At 25.6% G+C, this 18,127-nt stretch overlaps 4 protein-coding genes across 6 annotated transcripts; 3 read left to right on the plus strand and 1 right to left on the minus strand.

The window, feature by feature from the left end:
• The first annotated feature begins 466 nt into the window (after positions 1-466).
• Positions 467-5,726, plus strand: LOC114129822 (src substrate protein p85). The gene is made up of 12 exons (XM_027994670.2): positions 467-687; positions 764-1,071; positions 1,203-1,395; positions 1,475-1,594; positions 1,659-1,779; positions 1,896-2,061; positions 2,126-2,247; positions 2,323-2,437; positions 2,582-2,817; positions 3,993-4,665; positions 4,805-4,860; positions 5,057-5,726. Exons 3-12 carry the CDS (start codon positions 1,235-1,237, stop codon positions 5,135-5,137), a joined length of 1,851 nt encoding a protein of 616 aa, XP_027850471.2. The 5' UTR covers positions 467-687; positions 764-1,071; positions 1,203-1,234; the 3' UTR covers positions 5,138-5,726.
• Positions 5,727-5,790: 64 nt separating this feature from the next.
• LOC114129739 (isoleucine--tRNA ligase, mitochondrial) lies at positions 5,791-12,854 on the minus strand. Of its 3 annotated transcripts, none has more exons than XM_050197095.1 (17): positions 12,434-12,831; positions 12,252-12,374; positions 12,025-12,184; positions 11,762-11,913; positions 11,653-11,702; positions 11,273-11,589; positions 11,042-11,211; positions 10,717-10,953; positions 10,032-10,195; positions 9,846-9,969; positions 9,620-9,780; positions 9,403-9,537; positions 9,003-9,329; positions 8,794-8,936; positions 8,540-8,733; positions 6,743-6,963; positions 5,791-6,073 (listed from the first exon to the last, which is right to left on the minus strand). In XM_050197095.1, exons 1-16 carry the CDS (start codon positions 12,593-12,595, stop codon positions 6,751-6,753), a joined length of 2,832 nt encoding a protein of 943 aa, XP_050053052.1. In that variant the 5' UTR covers positions 12,596-12,831; the 3' UTR covers positions 5,791-6,073; positions 6,743-6,750. The 3 variants fall into 3 exon arrangements, with proteins under 3 accessions (XP_050053052.1, XP_050053053.1, XP_027850370.1); XM_050197096.1 differs by lacking the exon at positions 5,791-6,073 and having other exon boundaries at positions 6,664-6,963; positions 12,434-12,555; positions 12,746-12,854; XM_027994569.2 differs by lacking the exon at positions 5,791-6,073 and adding an exon at positions 7,191-7,250 and having other exon boundaries at positions 6,814-6,963; positions 12,434-12,832.
• Positions 6,057-6,784, plus strand: LOC114129751 (uncharacterized). Its single transcript, XM_027994582.2, has 3 exons — positions 6,057-6,213; positions 6,297-6,406; positions 6,478-6,784. Exons 1-3 carry the CDS (start codon positions 6,205-6,207, stop codon positions 6,650-6,652), a joined length of 294 nt encoding a protein of 97 aa, XP_027850383.1. The 5' UTR covers positions 6,057-6,204; the 3' UTR covers positions 6,653-6,784.
• Positions 12,855-13,402: 548 nt separating the features above from the next.
• Positions 13,403-16,665, plus strand: LOC114129887 (queuosine salvage protein). The gene is made up of 7 exons (XM_027994746.2): positions 13,403-13,714; positions 14,990-15,217; positions 15,276-15,435; positions 15,517-15,630; positions 15,735-15,849; positions 16,226-16,296; positions 16,361-16,665. The coding sequence occupies exons 1-7, from the start codon at positions 13,619-13,621 to the stop codon at positions 16,585-16,587; spliced, it is 1,011 nt and encodes a 336-aa protein (XP_027850547.1). The 5' UTR covers positions 13,403-13,618; the 3' UTR covers positions 16,588-16,665.
• The last annotated feature ends 1,462 nt before the right edge of the window (positions 16,666-18,127 follow it).

The following is an 18,127-nucleotide window of genomic DNA, read 5'->3' on the forward strand; positions in this document are numbered from 1 at the left end:
TAAGAAATACATAGGTATTAGGTACACATTAAAATTTCGGATTATGATATAATAAAAGTTCAAAAAATGATCTAATAATATATCATATATGTATGGGTTATTTGGTACCTAGTAAAAAGTGAGGTTTTGATTATTTGATTTAAAAAACTCAAGTTTTGATGTTAGTGAGCTGCGTATTGCCACAGGATACTCTCTCTTTAAGCAGTAAAAATACCTTAAGAATTTAAAATATAGGTATTTTAGTATTTATAATCAGAATTTTAATAAATTCTATATTTAATGAAAATGTGTAGGCGAGGAGTATACTTATAGTGAATCACCCTGTATAAAATACGATTTACGTGTCGGGTCAGGCACTCAGGTGCAGTCCGTTTTCGACACGATTTTCGATCGCGCAACGTTTAGGTTTGGGTATTCATAATTAATATCTATACATATTTGTGTAATACAATATAAGCAATTCGTAGATTGCAACGTATAATATAAACAGTTCAACACCATTTATACACATTTCAGTGTACTTATAATAATATGCGGCCGCGTCACGACCGAGGATTTAATTAATAGACCGAAAACGAGTCAAAACATCCAAACCGACACCACCCTACCGTAATTTATTATGAGTAATGTCGAGTGTGTGATTGTGTGAACCAGCACCTTTGCGCTCGTCGGTGCGTACAATATAATGTATGTATACACACGATATTATGATACACTTAAACGCCTAAATAGTTAAATTATCATAACAATACGCCCGTTACAGCTCATATTGTCCTGTTCGACCACAAATAATATTGTTTTGTCATTTTTACAAAACCGTATCGTTTGGCAGCCGCGGACTCGGTGTCTGTCCTCTGATTTCGAAATCATCGTTGCAAAAGAATGATAAAGAAGAATTTCCATGATTTGTTGTCATCTCAATTTTATGGAAAATGATTAGATAAGAGATGATGGAACTGACTCACGACCGTATCATAGTTTCATAGTCCCAACTCCCAAGACTGTAATATTATTAAAATTTAAAATATTAACTTCTTATTGACACTTACTCCATACACCACAGGATAAACAGTAATACTTTTTTATTTATTATCCATTGTTTATGTAATTCTGTTTTCAAATTTCGTGCTCGTTTAATTTTTCTCATAGAAGTTTTTAGTATATCGTATATATTATAAACGATTTTGTGTGTGGTTTTATAGAGAAGTGGCCGGAAAAATATTTGAAGAACATTATGTGGAAATCAGCTGCCGGAGTTAACGTCGAGATACCAGTTGAGAACACAGATGATGACTGGGAAACTGATCCAGATTTTGTGAATGACGTGAGTGAGGAAGAACAAAGATGGGGTTCTCGCACCGTCCCCGGTTCTGGGCGTGTATTAGACCATGTCGAGTTAGTCACTTTTGTTATTTTTATTGGAATTTGTATTATTTTTATATATTAATTTCACTTATTATTATTATTTGTTTAGTATGAGTCAATTACGAGAAGAAGTGACTAAGGCTCACGAAGTTCAAAAGAAAAAAGAAATGGAAGAAGGGCCTCAAGCAGCATTTGGTTATGGTGGTAAATTTGGTGTGCAATCTGACAGGTATTGTTACTATAACTTTAAATATATTAATATCGTCAACTGTAATTTATTGTGTTTTTGTTAGAATGGATAAATCGGCTGTTGGACATGACTATATTGCACCTCACTTTAAGCATGCTTCACAGACTGACTATAGTTCTGGTTTTGGTGGTAAATATGGTGTTCAATCAGATAGAATTGACAAAGTATGTTTATTAATATTTTATCTTTAATTTGTTTTTAAAATAACATGATTAAATAGATATAATGTATACTTACAAATGGTTTTATTCATAACTTTATTAAATATTTATTATTTAAGAGTGCTGTCAGTTGGAGTCATAAAGAAAAAGTGGAAAAACATGGATCTCAAAAAGATTATAGTTCTGGTTTTGGTGGAAAATTTGGTGTGCAAGCTGATCGTCAGGATAAAAGTGCTGTAGGTTGGGATTATGTAGAAAAATTACAAAAGCATGAGTCTCAAAAAGGTATGATTTTACATTATTTAAAAAAAAAAAAAAATCATTTTTATTACATTTTTATGATCACTAGATTATGCTGTTGGTTTTGGAGGAAAATTTGGTGTGCAATCAGATCGTCAAGATAAATCTGCTGTTGGTTGGGATAATGTAGAAACTGTTGAAAAACATCAAAGTCAAGTAGATCATAGTAAAGTAAGTTATTTTAGTGAGATATATTATTTTATTATATTTGACTATAATTATATAATAAAATAATTTAATGTATAGGGTTTTGGAGGAAAGTTTGGTGTTCAAAATGATAGAATAGATAAATCTGCTCATAATTATAATGAAAGTTCTGGTCAAGTTGGGACAAATTATGAAAAACAGAAACCAGAGATAAGTATGTATTACATTATTTATATATATAACATAAATTTAACTTGAAAATATTTACCATTCAATATACTGAACAGTTTAAACAATTTACTTGTTGAGCAGTATTTTATAGCATTAATTATTTAACAATTGTCATTATTTTTTTTAGCAAGTATTAAACCATCAAGTCTTAGAGCAAAATTTGAAAATATGGCTAAGCAAGAAGAAGAAGAAAATGAAAAACGGCGTTTAGCAGAACAAGAGAGAAGAAAACAAAGAGAATTACAAGAAAAAAAGGAAGCTCGTGAAAGAGAAGAAAAACGTTTGAAAGAATTACAAGAAAAAGAAGAACAGAAACAAAAGCTTCTTGATGGTTCAGAACAAATTAAAAATACTCCAATTACAGTAAGTATTGTAATTTAAATTTAACGCAATTTTTAGAGATAAATATAAAATTACTAATATCAAAGAAATGGATATAATTTTTTTAAATTGAATATCAGTACTTAAAACAGTGGTTAATTCGAGATTGGCTAGCTTTTGAAACAAAGTAGTATAGAAAGATATTACTTCTAACTGTCTAAACTGCATTGTAAATAAGAAGATGATTTATATTAAGGTCATGTAGTTTTATAGATTATCAAAATGTCAGTCAATATTATCAAATTAAGCGTTTGAAAGGTTTGAAGTATCGTAATTCGTAAAAATTAAATCTTAATCTTTATAATTTATATAATAACGACTTTATATTAACCTGTTACCCAATTAATATTATTTAAGATACTAATTAATAATAATAGTATATAAAATAAGTACTGTCCCGTAAAGTACAAATATATTTTACAAAAGTCTAAGACAGGGGTTGACAATTAAATCTTGAAGTGGTTCTGGATAATTTGAAAAAAAGATTTTCTAGGGCCAGAAAAAACTTAAATATAATATTAATAATTGATGTGTTATCATAACTTTTATTGTGTTTTGGCCTGGATATGGTCCGTAGACCGTCTATTGTCGACCCTTGGTCCAAAGACAAAGCTTCCCAATTTATTTTAGAAGTGGGCTATAATTTCAATTACATTTAGTTGGTGGACCATCTAATGAATAAGACTTACTTACACTTAAGATTAATATGGATACACAGGGCTGTATAAAATAAAATAAACAACAAAATTTAAAGAAGTAATAAGAATAATAATAAAAATAGAATAGAATGTTAGTGAGCCAATTTAAATGCGTTGATAGGGCTTGGGTTAAGCCAGATTTGATCTAAGATATCCATAATTGAATGGAATTACCATTCTAACACTTTAAAAATTAGATAATGGTGTTTTAATGTAAAATTTTGGATAAATAAAAAACAAAAATGATTAAATTAATAGAGAATAAATGATTTTTATCTTAGTAAATATATTTTTAAAACATTTTATTGATTTTACATTATGTAATATAAATAATAATAATTCTTAATGTATGTTTATTCAATAAATTGCTTAAGTACTTTTATACTATTTCATAATTTGTGTACAAGATATTTTATATTAATTTATTTTGATTAATTATGATACTTAACATTATTTTAGAAAATCGATTATGATGAAGAAGAGTCACCCATATCTAATGAATTTATTCGTCCTCCAGTTGTTGTTGGTGCAACTATTCAACCATCTGTGAAAAATGATGAAGAAGCATTAAAACGAATTGTAGCAGATGAAGAGGACCGAAAACGAAAAGAAGAACAAGCTAAACTTGAAAAAGAAAATACCATGCTAAAACAAAAACAGAAAGAAGAAGAAAAAATAAATGAAGAACTATTAAAAGAAAATGAGAAGAAAAAATTGGAAGATTTGGCCAGAGCTGAATTAAAAAAGAAAGCAGAAGAAGAAAAAATTATAGAAGATAAGAAAATATTAGAAGAAGCGACAAGAAAAAAATTAGAAGAAGAGGCAATTCAGAAAAAACTCGAGGAAGAATCAATAAAGAAAAAACTAGAAGAAGAGTCGATAAAGAAAAAACTAGAAGAAGAGTCGATAAAGAAAAAACTCGAAGAAGAGTTAATAAAGAAAAAACTAGATGAAGAAACGACTAAGCTTAAATTGGAAGAAGAGGCCAAGAAAAAAGAAGAGCAAAATAGACTTGAAGAAGAAAGACAACTGGAGGAACAAAAGCTGCACGAGCAACTTAAGAATGGTGCAACATCTGAAGAAGATCCAGAAGGTGGATATATGGCTGTAGCTTTATATGATTATCAAGCATGTAAGTATACATTTTATTATACAAATGTTATACTTAAGATGCATTTTTTTAAATTATTTTTTAACATGATTATCTGATTATTATAATAATACATAAATAATAAATCATAATTTTTAATTGTAATTTATATTATTTTTAGCTGCTGATGATGAAATAAGTTTTGATCCTGATGATATTGTGACAAACATTGAAATGGTAAATACTTAAAACTATTGTATATTATCACTTAATAAATGTATTTAATTATATAATCATATGCAATAAAATAAAATAAAATTTATTCGCACAATTATTTTAAAGTACATTTAGTAAGATATAAATTTAAATATTATATAAATAACTAATAATATTTAAATTAATATTTTTATGAATATTATAATTCTTTTTTCAGATTGATAAAGGTTGGTGGAGAGGATTATGCAAAGGTCAATATGGTTTGTTTCCAGCCAATTATGTTGAAATCATTGAATAGACTAATTGTTGCCATTAATTATATTTAAGCGTTTTAAGTGATTGAGCAAGTTAAAATGTTAAGTCTAACCAATAAAACAAAAGCATATATAATATACTAGGTGTACATAAATTGGTTTCCAATACTACATTTAATTTTGATCATTATTAATTAATACAAATAATTATTGTATGGCTTCCAAGATATTATTTGTATTTATTATAAATCTTTAGTTCTAATTAAATGGAAAACAGAAATCACTTGATTCCAAACATAAATAAATTACTGAAATTAAAAAAAAGATGTCTATTGATAAAATTGTTCATAAAACAATATGTATGTTTTTGTATTATTTAGTTATACATTATCTATCTGCTCAATGTACTAAAATTATTATTTTTTTAATTTCCAACAATTAATTTTCAATATTTATTTATCTAGTATATTTTATCAATATTATTGTATTATGTTTTATTTTATTTTAATATAATATTAATTTATTATATATTTTAATATATTTATTGTGATATTTTTGTTAAATAATCAAAATTATACAAATTTTTTTATAATTTAAATTATTACTCAATAATTATAGAATAATACTAACTTATATTCTATGTATTATTAACTAAAAATAACCAAGTGTAAGGTCATAAGAAAAGTAGTAAAACAGGTTAATGTTAATAAAACTTTATATTACTTTATATGTGACATTATAATTTATATAATTTTATATCCGATTACTTTTGCATTATACATTTTTTAAACATTTATAAACTGTTTAACTCTGTCACATACAAATTGTCCAACAATAATTGATGTTCTGCGAACACTGCCAAATATATATATATACATACAAACATATATATATAATATATGTATATTTGAGAATACATTAGTAAAACCAGTTTGACACCCCGAAACATAATTTATTGTTTAATCTTCAAGGCAATGGCACTATACGGCACATAAAAAAATAAAAATAAATTAGAAGTAGTGAGAAGGAATTTATTTTACATTGCAGTCTTCTTATGGTTGAATAGCTTACACAATCAGCTCCACATAATTCTATACCAATATCCATTACAATGAAATTCGTGAGTAGTTTATTTATATTTGTAGATTATTTTATATACTTTATAAAAATCTAATCCAGTTTTGCAATTATTGTTTTTCTTAGGTGTTAGTATTTGTAATTGGTTGTATAATGCTTAATTTAATTGAATGCAACCCAGTAGAGTTAGTATCTTTAACAAATAAAAGAGATGACTCTGGTCAATTCTTATCACGGTAATATATTGATATTTTATAAATATTATATTAAAATAAGGTTATTTTACTTTTAATTAAAAATCTTACAGTTATAAATTGGATGATGGTACTGGAGAAGAGAAGATGGGTAAACTACAATCAAATAAAAATGGAGAAGATGCTATTCTCGTTCAACGGGGTTCATATACTACAAATGTCGATGGAAGACTTATAACATACAATTGGATAGCTGACACAAGAGGTTTCAGGATATCAAAAGCATAAAATACAATAAATACAATTTTATAAATTTTTAATACAGTATTAATTATACTATAATTAACTTAAAATTAAAATTATTACTATTAAAATTACCTAATCATCTATTTTGAATAAAAAATATTAACTGTTTTTTCACATCGTTTACATAAATTATCTTCTTTTTCTGCTGACCATCTACGACATCGCTTGCATAAAATTTGCTTTGTGTCACTTGTTTTAATGTCAAGCGTATCATTAATAACTAAATCAATTGAACTCACTTGAAGTAATTCAATTAAGTCAGATTGTGTAGCATTGTTGTTAGGATGTAAAATCTAAAACAATTATACATAGGTCCATTTTATCATTTGTTTATTAAAATTTTTTTTTCATAATGTAATCAAACATAATTTTCTATTTTTGTTAATGAGTAATGCACAACACTAATACAAATTGTACAAAATGAAATGTTTTAATACTTTTAATTGATTAAACTTAAAACAATTCAACAAAGAAGTACAAAAAAAATTGTATAGTCCCAAAAAATCTAATTATAACTAACCTTCATTTTAAATGAAAATTTTTGTTAAATGCCATATTTTGAATACTCGACGACCATGACCTACCAGAAATACCATTATTAACTTAATCATTAGTCAACTACTGGTAGTATTAAATTCTGAGCGGAATGATGAATGTAATCATTTTACAATGATAAATAATGTTTTATAGATAGTGCAGTGTATTTAAAAGAACTTAGAAAAAACAGTATTTTTTTGTAAATAAAATTAAAATAGTTTATCTGTTGAAATTTAAAATTTAATATCTCTAGAAACTTAGAGAAACTAGAAATTTTTTTCAAATATTCATAATAGCATTTATTAGACATAATACAATTTTAAATATTTTGACCATTTTCCTACTATTTAAAGATTTATTAAATTTTTAAGTTTATATGTGGTAACATTTAAGTTAGTAAGTTATACAACTTGAAAATGTAATTCAAGGTTTCTCAAGAGATATTTTCATAACAATTAAGAATACATACTATTTGTCACATTTTTTTGACAAGTATATAGTTTGCTAATTATTTTGTTTTTAAAAATGCAGATAATTTTTAATGTAGGATTGAGTATTAAAAATTGAATAAGTTTTTCTCAATAACATTTAAAAAAAGTTTATAGTAGACTCAATGTTATGAGTATTAAAAGTCCAATTTGTTACAACATTGAATATTCAATTTTATAATGATAATATTATGTCCTCAAACAATTTTATTTATTTTATAATTAATCTAAAAATAATTATATGGACTGAATCTAACTTTTTCCCACAATATTAATTATTGTTATTTTTTAATTTTTTATTTTACAGAATGAAATTTAAAAACTATATAAATCAATTTTATTCTATTTATAATATGAACTTATTTAAATCGTCTATGGTTATGTTCTTTATTATGTCTTATTAAGTTATAAAAAAAACATTTAATTTATAAATTCATACATGATAATATAATAAAATAATAAATTATTACATAATATATTATGCAATATTTTGTAAAAAATAAATGTTAATTATTGTATTACTTAGAAATAAATAAATAAATTACTAGATAACAGCAATATAATAAAATATCTTTAAATATTGATTCTCGCTCAAAAATATTTTATGTATGTAATGATTTTCATTAAATTTGAATTTAATGAATCCATTTCAATGATCTAATCAATGGATCGTGGCCAAATACATTCAGTATGTATGATTTATTTAACAGTGAGATTTTCCAAATCTCTATTTCTAGTAATATTTGAAATCATTGTTTTTTTTTTAAACTGAGAACTTCTATAAATTTTTTTACATTCAAATATTTTTTTAACCAATAAAATTAGCTAAATATTCTATTTTTACCTTTAATAAATTGTACATCTTGTTAGGTGACGCAATAACTAGTGATTGTTCAAGTGAATTTTTTCCTTGTAATAAATTGGATAATTTATTTTTAACCATTAAAGCATTTTCCATGACTGATATTACTTCTTCTGAATTTTGAATGACTATTTGATTAAAGTTTGTGATGGACGATTGAAAAAATGTGGTGTTTTCTAAAATAGAGAATAATAAAAAATTAATATTTCTTTATAAACATTGAAGAAGATAAGTACTTCTTAAAGGATAGTACGAAAATGCTTCTTCAGCTAAATGAGGTAAAATTGGTGCTATATTCTTGAGAAGAGTTTCTAATATGGCTTGTAATGTAGCTGTACATGCAAGTCGATCATCTGATTCCATAGAATCACAATAGAGCCTAAGAATAGGTAGTGTAATAAGTAAAATTAAATTTATTTTAGACATGTATTTTTTTTAATTATACCTATCTTTTATGTGATGTACATATAATCCAGATACTTGATTTGTAATAAAGTACAATAGTTTAGCGCATACTTTATTATATTGAAATGATTTATACAGTTCATATGTTTCATTTTCAAATGATTTGAGTTCCAACATCATATATTTATCTAAATATTTTAGATGATTTATACCATGCTTAAAATCATTATCTTTGACATTATTAAGTGAACCAAGTAAAAATCTTATAATAAGGCGAAGCTTATCCACTGATTGTTTGCTATCATTAATAGTTTCTTTCGTAACTGGAATATTTGTTTGGTGTGATCCATGTTTAGCAACCCACCATCTAAAAAAGTTTTACAGGCAAGTATAAAAAGATAATATATACATAACTAAATTCATAGTTTTAACAAGTCTACCTGAGTATGTCAATTCCATTAATCGATTTATCATAATTTCCATTTATTATGTCTTGAGGATCAATTACATTCCCGATAGATTTAGACATTTTTCTACCATTCTTATCCACAACAAAACCATGTACAAATAAAGATCTACAGTATAAAAATGTATGAATTAATATTAAATACTTATCAAGTTTAAAAGATAAATGTATGAAAACAATTATTGTATTACTTGAATGGTGATACATTTCTAAGTGCAATTGATGACATGAGAGATGCCTGAAACCAACCAGTACATTGATCAACACCTTCCATGTACAAATCAGCAATTTTGTTATCGCCTAATACACAGCTCCACGAAATGCCACTATCAAACCAGATATCTAGAATATCCTGTAATAAAACAATAATAATAAATAATGTTAAATAAATTTAATAGACATAATTCATAAACATACAAGTCCTTTTTTTAATTTTTCTGGACTGTGAGATGTGTTTGAAACCAACTTCTGAACATCGTGAATCCACCAAAAATCAGGACCTGTTTTTTCTAACAACGTATCATATTGATCTAACAATTTTCTAGACAAAAGATAATAAAATATAAAGATTATGACTAAAAATATAGAATTTTAAGTATTTACTCATCTATTATTGTATTATCTGATTCGTCATATAATACAGGTATGGGTACACCCCATGAACGTTGTCTGGAAATACACCAATATGGACGTTTTTCAATCAATGTCAAAAGAGCATTACGACTTCCACCAATTTCAGGATAAATTTTAATGTCTTTCAAAGATTCCTTAAATTATGAAATATATTAAATGCATTTTTGAAATTTAGTGAAACATTACTATATTATAGAATAAATAGGTAATAACAACTTAATATAATATGTTCATTTAGAGTTTTTTATTTCAGAAATAATGATAATTGAATAATAAAATCAAACTTAAGTATATACCTAGCATTTATAGATTTAAAATATAAATTATTAATATTAAACATTACTTTTAGAAATTTAATATTTATTCTATCAGTTTTATATGCCATTTACTATCCACAATGTGTTTGCCTAAATTTATAAATTATTAAAATATATATTTTTAATTGTTTTTAAAATTAAACTATGTTTATTGCTCACATAAGTTTTATCTAGATAAATTTAAGTGGTCTTGGGAAAATTGTTTTATTATTTCTGAGAAAATTTCATTAAAATGAAAATAAAAATAACTAACATAAATGATAACCATTTTTGTCACTAAAATATTTAGTATCTAGCAAATAAGATGAATTCTCATATTGTAATAGATAAATATTTACAATTGATTGGTTTTTAATCGCAGCTGTATCCAAAAACCATTGTTTACTAGCACGAACAATCACAGGCAATTTGGTGCGCCAATCATAAGGATAACTATGTTCATACATTTCCGTATGCAATATTTTATCACTTAACAATGAGCATACAGTTTCATTTCCAATGTCTAAAACGGGCAAACCTACAAGTTCTGACCATGTTTGTGGCATAAAAATACCATGTTCATCTACAAGGCATTCCTGAAAAATGTATTACATATTAATATTTATTGTTTAGAAATAATAAAGTATATAAAGTTTAAGCTATGAAATATTTTTGGATTCTCACAATAGGTATTTTATGTTTTAAAGCAATTAAAAAATCTTCATGTCCATATGCCGGTGCTGTATGAACTAATCCTGTGCCTTTGTCTGTGGTCACATGATCACCCTCTAAAAATGATTTATCACCTTCGCCATTCCTTAAGCTTTTATATTTTAAACCACTGAGATGTTGTCCTATAAAACTATTCTATGAACTTACATAAAAATTAATTAAAAATTAATTTATAAGGCATACCTTTAACAGTTGTGATTATTTCAATAGGTTTTTCTATTTTGGTTCTTAAGTTGTCTACTAAATCAGCTGCTAGTAAATATATTCCAGAAGTATCATGAATTTTTACAAAAGAGTATAATAAATTAGGTGAATACACAACAGCAATATTTCCTGGTAATGTCCACGGAGTAGTAGTCCAAATAAGTGCATAAATTGGTTCATTGTTATTATTAATTATATTTATTGAAAGAGTAGATGGACATAGTTCAAGTTTGACAGTGACTGATTTACTCCGGTGTTTAGGATTATATTCCAGTTCTGCTTCAGCAAGAGCAGTTCTACAAAATTATAGAATAAGTTAAATATCGTAAAATACTAAAGTTAAAATGGTAGAATATTACTTGGATGAAGGTGACCAGTAAACTGGTTTAAGATCTCTATAAATTAATCCCTATAAATAATAAATTATTAGTATTTTTAATTTTTTATAGAAGACATGTATAATATTACTTTTTTATAAAGTTTAAAAAACTGTTGAATTTGCTTTTGGACATACTTTTTATCATATGTAAAATAACAATTGTTTTCCCAATCAGCAAGTATACCCCATGACTTAAAAACATTTTTTTGTTTTTCTATTTCTTTTAAAGCATATTTTCTAGCTAAAAAATATTACGTTTGTATTACATTTTTCAAAATGACAATTATTAAACTAAAACATTTTTTTTTTTTTTAATGAGGATAAATTAAATAAATAAGTCATAACTTCGCACCACTTTTCCGTACTTCTAATGGACCAAAGTTTTTCCATTTATTTCCATGAATTTTTTCAGCTTTTAACTCAATGGGTAAACCGTGGCAATCCCATCCTGGTATATAATTTATTTTATTTCCATTTACAAGTTTATAACGTATAGTAATATCTTTAAGTATCTACATAAAATAATAAATACATTATTTTAAAAAATCAAATATGATTTATAGGTAGATATTAAGTTACTTTATTTATGGCATGGCCCATATGTGCTGAGCCATTTGCATACGGTGGTCCATCATGTAAAATATATTCTTCATTGTTTACATGTTGTCTTTGCCAAGAATATAGTTCAGAAAATCCACATGTCTACAACAATGATTATTCTTATATGATATATATTTAAACATAAATTATTTAAGTAATACCTTAAAAATATGGCTATCTCTTTGAATAGTTTGATCCGCATTCAACCGATTTCTAAATTTTGTGACAGGCAAGAATATAGATTTCTTTAATCGTGTTGCGTCATCAGAATAAAAACGACTAACTAAATGGAAGCGAGACAAATATTTGGTTACAGTATACATAATAATAGTTATTAGCAACAGTTACTGTTGCTTGTTCTTTAAATTAAATTGTATAATTTTAATAGAGAGATCGTAAAATATTCTATATGTCTAGTACTCATTAAGAGCAAATTAAAGTTAAGTAAATATATAAAGAATATTTGTAACTACCAAAGTACTAAAGTAGTACATTTTTGGAAAATTGTCTGCTCTCTAAGGCTCTTGCCTCTTGCCTAATGCAGTAATGTCTCTTAGCGGCCAACCGGATTGAATGATAAGTGTTATCATAAGCACGTGCTCAATATTGTGTGATATACTGATAGAGTGATAGCCATTTAAATATGAATCTTTTACGTAGACATAATTATAATATTATAATATGATATATATTTTTTATTATAATATTTATTATTAATATTTGTTTACACTAATGCATGATACATTGATATACCATTGACGTAGAGTATACAATTTTATTTTATTTTCGTATATTTTTTGGCAGGAAAAAAAGATTTCATCATGTATTTTTTCAAGGGTGATTCTAAATACTCGTATATAGTATTTGGTAATATTTAGTATTTAGGTACCTAATTAATACATTTTTACCGTTATTAATATAATAATAGAATTTTATACTCATTAGACAAAAACGTGTTTTCGCGAAGATCATAGAAACTCTAATAGTTATTAGTTAGTTGATTCATGATTGTTTACTAATATGTCGACTTATATTATGAATTGGTTAAAAACGATCGGAAAAAAGATTTGTATTAAAAAATAAAAATGTATTATCAGGGGTATCACAGATAAATTGCTGTAAAAGTCAGTGATAGGAGCAAAATAAATAATTTAATAATTTAAATAAATAGTTTTGAGTGTTCTGCTTCTGACATAAAATTATCGCCTAAACGATTTGTAGTTACTAGTTAACTAGTTTACTCTTGATAACCACTAACCTAGCGAAAACGCCCTTTATTTATTTCATAAACGTTTAACAATTTACAGTTTAATAGTTAAATTGCTGGATATTAAACTTGAATCAAAATGGTTTTACAGATATTAAGTACTTGTCAGAAAGTAGTAAACGAATCTAAAGATGTGCAAATCATTTCATCAAACATTCCAAAATTGGCTCTAAAGGTATTTAACTGTACTTATTATATTTACCGCATTAATATTTTATCAATAATTAAGTTTATCATATTCCAATATTAGCTTATTTTCATTATGGATAAATTTGTTAACTTATTATTTTTTTAAGTTTTTATAATTAATATAAGACAAATAAAATACAGTTCAATAATAACAATAAAATTAATAAGCTACTTGTATTGTGCAATGTAACTTATTAACCTGGTAGTAGGTACCTTGTACCATACATTCAGAAAATAAACATTCATCACAGTTTTTATATTCAAGTTTTTTTTAATAATATAAAATAGTAGAAACTTGTTTAATAGTCACTGTAGGGATCAGACTAAGATGGTTTACGGCAAGGCCGTAGCCAGAAAAATATTTGGAGGGGAAGGAGGTTAATGTATAAATATGTTATATTATGTAATAAAATATGAAATTCTAATTATTTAGTCATATTTCAAAAAAAAATTCGGTGGGGGGGGGGTTGAACCCTGAACCCTCCCGGCTATGGCTTTGGTTAACGGACATTTTGAGATAAACGTACATTATAAGTACACATTTTTTTATTAGTTAAAATAATCTATAAATGTTTGATAATAATTTGCATTTATATATTTTTGACAGTTGTGGATAACAAAACGAAATTGTTAATTGAGTTTCTCCTGTAAAATTTAAGTTGAGAAATAATTTATCTAATTTTAACTAATTGAATATTAATATTTATAGGTGTAAACTTTGAGGGGGTCAAGAGGGGGCAACTACCCCTTGATATTTTGTAAAAATGCATTTATTAGGTATATTTAGTCTCTAAGTATCTTTAAGTATACGGTATATCATCATAAAACAATGTTTCTCCCCCTATAAAAATTGCCTAAGTTTCTTCCATGTTAATGTTGAAACTTTTGATTAGAATTGTTATTATTTAAAGATTAATTTCTTGATTTCTATTAAGTTGTTATTTAATATATTTATCTATTATTTAATAATTTAAATTTATAATTATTTATCTAGTACATTAAGGTGTAATATACAAATAATACCTAATAGAATAATCTTAGAAAAAAAACTTAAAATAATTATTTTTATATCTATCATGATACTTTTGTATTATGTGTAATAATCTTTTTAATAATATTTTAACACAAATACATTTTTTATAATATAATATATGATTTTAACTACCTATTTGAACTTTAAAACCGTATAATCACTGTAATCGGTTGATACCATGTAAACTTATAGTTGTAATATTTACTAACACTTTTTGACTTGTTTTAGATTTATACATTGATAGAAGAAGATAAGCTAACTCTTGATGAATTCAAAAAATGTCCATTACATCCAAAAAATGAAGACGAAGATGCAATTAATTGGATATTTATTGTTGATTCTTTGAACTATTGTTTTTTTGATCCCAATAATAAATCCCATTGGAGTGTTACTTGGAAAAATGAAAAACATACAGGATATTTTGGTTTATGTGCTGCTATTAACAGAGCCATAGAAGTCTGTAAATATTAAATATATATTATAAATTAATTATTTAAATCTTCTATTTTTATAGAAAGGGATAAATATGACTGATATGAAAACATGTTTGGAATTAACAAGAAATCAATTGGATGAAATACTATTAGGAGATGATGGAACAACTCTTCCTCTATTACAAGAAAGATATTTGTGTTTACAACAATCTGCTGACGTTTTATTAAAAAAATATAAAGGTATGTTGTTCAATTTAATTTATAATCTTTTATAATACTATGCAGACTTGATATTTGTAAAAGTTTTAATATTTATGGTAGGAAGCTTTGTGAATTGTATATTAGAATCAAATCGTTCAGCTCAGAAATTATTAGAAATCATTTCTGAAAACTTTTTTCATTTTCGAGATGAATCTATTTATAACAACCAAACAGGTAATATTATATTATATTTTTATTTATCAGTGGATTGAATATACAAATTAGTATACACTATATTTAAATAATGCTAAATTTATTTACTTATTAATTTTTTTAAGTTGCTATTTATAAAAGAGCTCAGATTTTGATTGCTGACATTTGGTCATCATTCAGGGGTTCTGGTTTTGGAGAATTTCATGACATAGATACCTTAACTATGTTTGCAGATTATAGGTAAAATATGTATAATAATTTTATAAGTTTTATGAATTTTGTAACAAATTTGATGTTGTTGTGTTGGATTATAAGTTTAATAAACTTCTATACTTTGTCCAACGAAAGAACGTGCTAATTCTCCCCATCCTTCAGCATCACTAAGCTATCAAAACCGGTTCCATTATGGCAGGGTGTTGTTTGGCGATGCACAGAAAAACCGATTTTGGTTGGCTTGGCCCATGGCGCGTTCTCTCGTTGAATAAAGTATAAGTATAGATGAGTATTAATAAAAGTTCCACCAATGTTAGTAAATTAAATACCACATCCTTAATACTTATATACATGGTGATTGGTGACACTGTTAACTAATATCTATAATTCATATTCATTACAGAGTCCCTCAAGTTTTACTATACTTCGGTGTTTTGAAATATTCAGATAATTTAAAAGATACTCTCAAACAAGGTAAATTAGAGTTTATTCAGTTAAATATTTATTGTACTATATTTTTTTTTATAATATAACTCAGGTATTCTACTTGAGCATGGAGCACCAGAAGAAGTGGAAATCAGAGCAGCTTCTATTGTAGCAGTTAATGATGTTGTAAATGAGGTGAAAAAATTAATGGCAAACAAAAATGTACATAAGATTTGCAATTCTATTATGGTTGATACTTATTTATGGGGTTATCGAAGAGAAAATGCTGCAATGTTGGAAGACACCCCATATCACAAGACATTAAATATTTATTATTAAAACTATGTTTTAAGATAATTTTTATTAGTACATTTTCATTTTTTAAAGAACAAAATAAATAAATATAATATTTTATAATTTTTATAATATTTCAATCAATTTCATCAAGAGGTTTACAAATTTGAAATATCTTCAATAGGCAGTTGTATTTTTAGTTGCATTACTATAGATCTAAGAATAGTAATTAAATTAGAATTGCTTCAGAATTATTTTATTATATCTAGATATTAGATATTTAACCTATTGCCAATAAATACCAATGTATTTATTTTTTAAAAGTTTTATTCACTGAACAATATAAATATAAATTAATGGTTTTTTATTTTTTGTAATAATTTCTTGATGCATGCTTACATAATACATCAAAAAAGTGCAATTGGATGAGTGTTAAAGCTTTGATGAATTCGTTAATAGTAATTTTTTGCCTTTTCTTGTATTGTTTTCATGTTTAGGTACCTATGTCTCAGGTCTCTATATTGATTCTGATAAGATATGTATGGTGGAGAATAATTGGTTATTTTTTCAGTATAATATTTTGGAACCTCTAAACTTTATTTAGATTGGAGATTTTTGCAAAGCCTCATAAGAGACTGACATTTTAAGTATTTGCTTGTTCATACTGAATGTATGAACTTTACAAGGATTTGAAATTTGAGTGATTTATACCCATCTGAGTACATAACCCAAATTTAATCTTGCATAAAATGGCATATTTTTTTGTAAGTGTATATTATGATGTATGCATTTTTTACAATCTCAGTAAGTAATCAAATTATTTCATATTTTTATTTTGGAAATTGGAATTTTTAAATACTACCATAGGTACTGGTAAAAGAAATTATTGTCGACACCATATATTGTAGAAACACGATGTTTATATATATATATTTAAGTATTTTGTTGATTAACTTAGATGTTGAAAGGTCCAAGAATCTAAATTTTGTCATATTTTATTTGTTCTATATAAAAAAAAATGATTTTTGTAGGTAGGTAGTCGTTTAATGTAATATAAATTTATGATGCGTTATTTTAAATTATTTGAGCATATCAACGCATATTTTAACCCTTTTGCTTTGTATATTTGCCACATTTTTAGTGCATGTAAATTGTAATACCGGGCACTACCAATAACCGTAAGCCATAAGTCTAAATTGGCTTTAGGAGAGATTTGTAAACGGGAGTTTAATTGTAGTCTTTTGGTTTTGATATGGTGAACCTAAGACGTAACCTCATATGCCAATCACCGATTCTTAATTTAATTATTTTTAAAGCTAAAATAATCTAAAACCATATTGAGAGTTTGGCGTGTATTAAACAATAAACATTGATATTTAATTCGGTTAAAAATTTGAAAGCTGAAATCATATAAACAACAAACAAAAATAACGCGTTTGAATTTGAAATTTTTAAATCACGTTATCACTAATCACGTCTTTCAAAGTTTCAACTAATCAGTGTAGTCAGGTCCAAAGTCCGAATTAGCCCGTTCCTTTTAGAACGGTGATTTTTTATCGTTTCGTTTCCAAGCGGTGTGATGTTT

The sequence above is a fragment of the Aphis gossypii genome, chromosome 1, assembly GCF_020184175.1.
Source record: "Aphis gossypii isolate Hap1 chromosome 1, ASM2018417v2, whole genome shotgun sequence".
NCBI classification, from domain to species: domain Eukaryota; kingdom Metazoa; phylum Arthropoda; class Insecta; order Hemiptera; family Aphididae; genus Aphis; species Aphis gossypii.

Excerpts from the sequence above, each read along its gene's own strand:
- LOC114129822 (XM_027994670.2), top strand. The coding sequence starts at position 1,235 with ATGTGGAAATCAGCTGCCGGAGTTAACGTCGAGATACCAGTTGAGAAC. Across the intron at positions 1,595-1,658 it reads TTTGGTGTGCAATCTGACAG|AATGGATAAATCGGCTGTTG; the intron begins GTATTGTTACTA and ends TGTTTTTGTTAG. Across the intron at positions 4,666-4,804 it reads TTTATATGATTATCAAGCAT|CTGCTGATGATGAAATAAGT; the intron begins GTAAGTATACAT and ends TATTATTTTTAG.
- LOC114129751 (XM_027994582.2), top strand. Across the intron at positions 6,407-6,477 it reads TCTGGTCAATTCTTATCACG|TTATAAATTGGATGATGGTA; the intron begins GTAATATATTGA and ends AAAATCTTACAG.
- LOC114129739 (XM_050197095.1), bottom strand. The coding sequence starts at position 12,595 with ATGTATACTGTAACCAAATATTTGTCTCGCTTCCATTTAGTTAGTCGT. Across the intron at positions 11,703-11,761 it reads TTTTTAAACTTTATAAAAAA|GGATTAATTTATAGAGATCT; the intron begins GTAATATTATAC and ends TATTATTTATAG. Across the intron at positions 8,734-8,793 it reads TTCGTACTATCCTTTAAGAA|AAAACACCACATTTTTTCAA; the intron begins GTACTTATCTTC and ends TCTCTATTTTAG.
- LOC114129887 (XM_027994746.2), top strand. The coding sequence starts at position 13,619 with ATGGTTTTACAGATATTAAGTACTTGTCAGAAAGTAGTAAACGAATCT. Across the intron at positions 13,715-14,989 it reads TTCCAAAATTGGCTCTAAAG|ATTTATACATTGATAGAAGA; the intron begins GTATTTAACTGT and ends GACTTGTTTTAG. Across the intron at positions 16,297-16,360 it reads AAAAGATACTCTCAAACAAG|GTATTCTACTTGAGCATGGA; the intron begins GTAAATTAGAGT and ends AATATAACTCAG.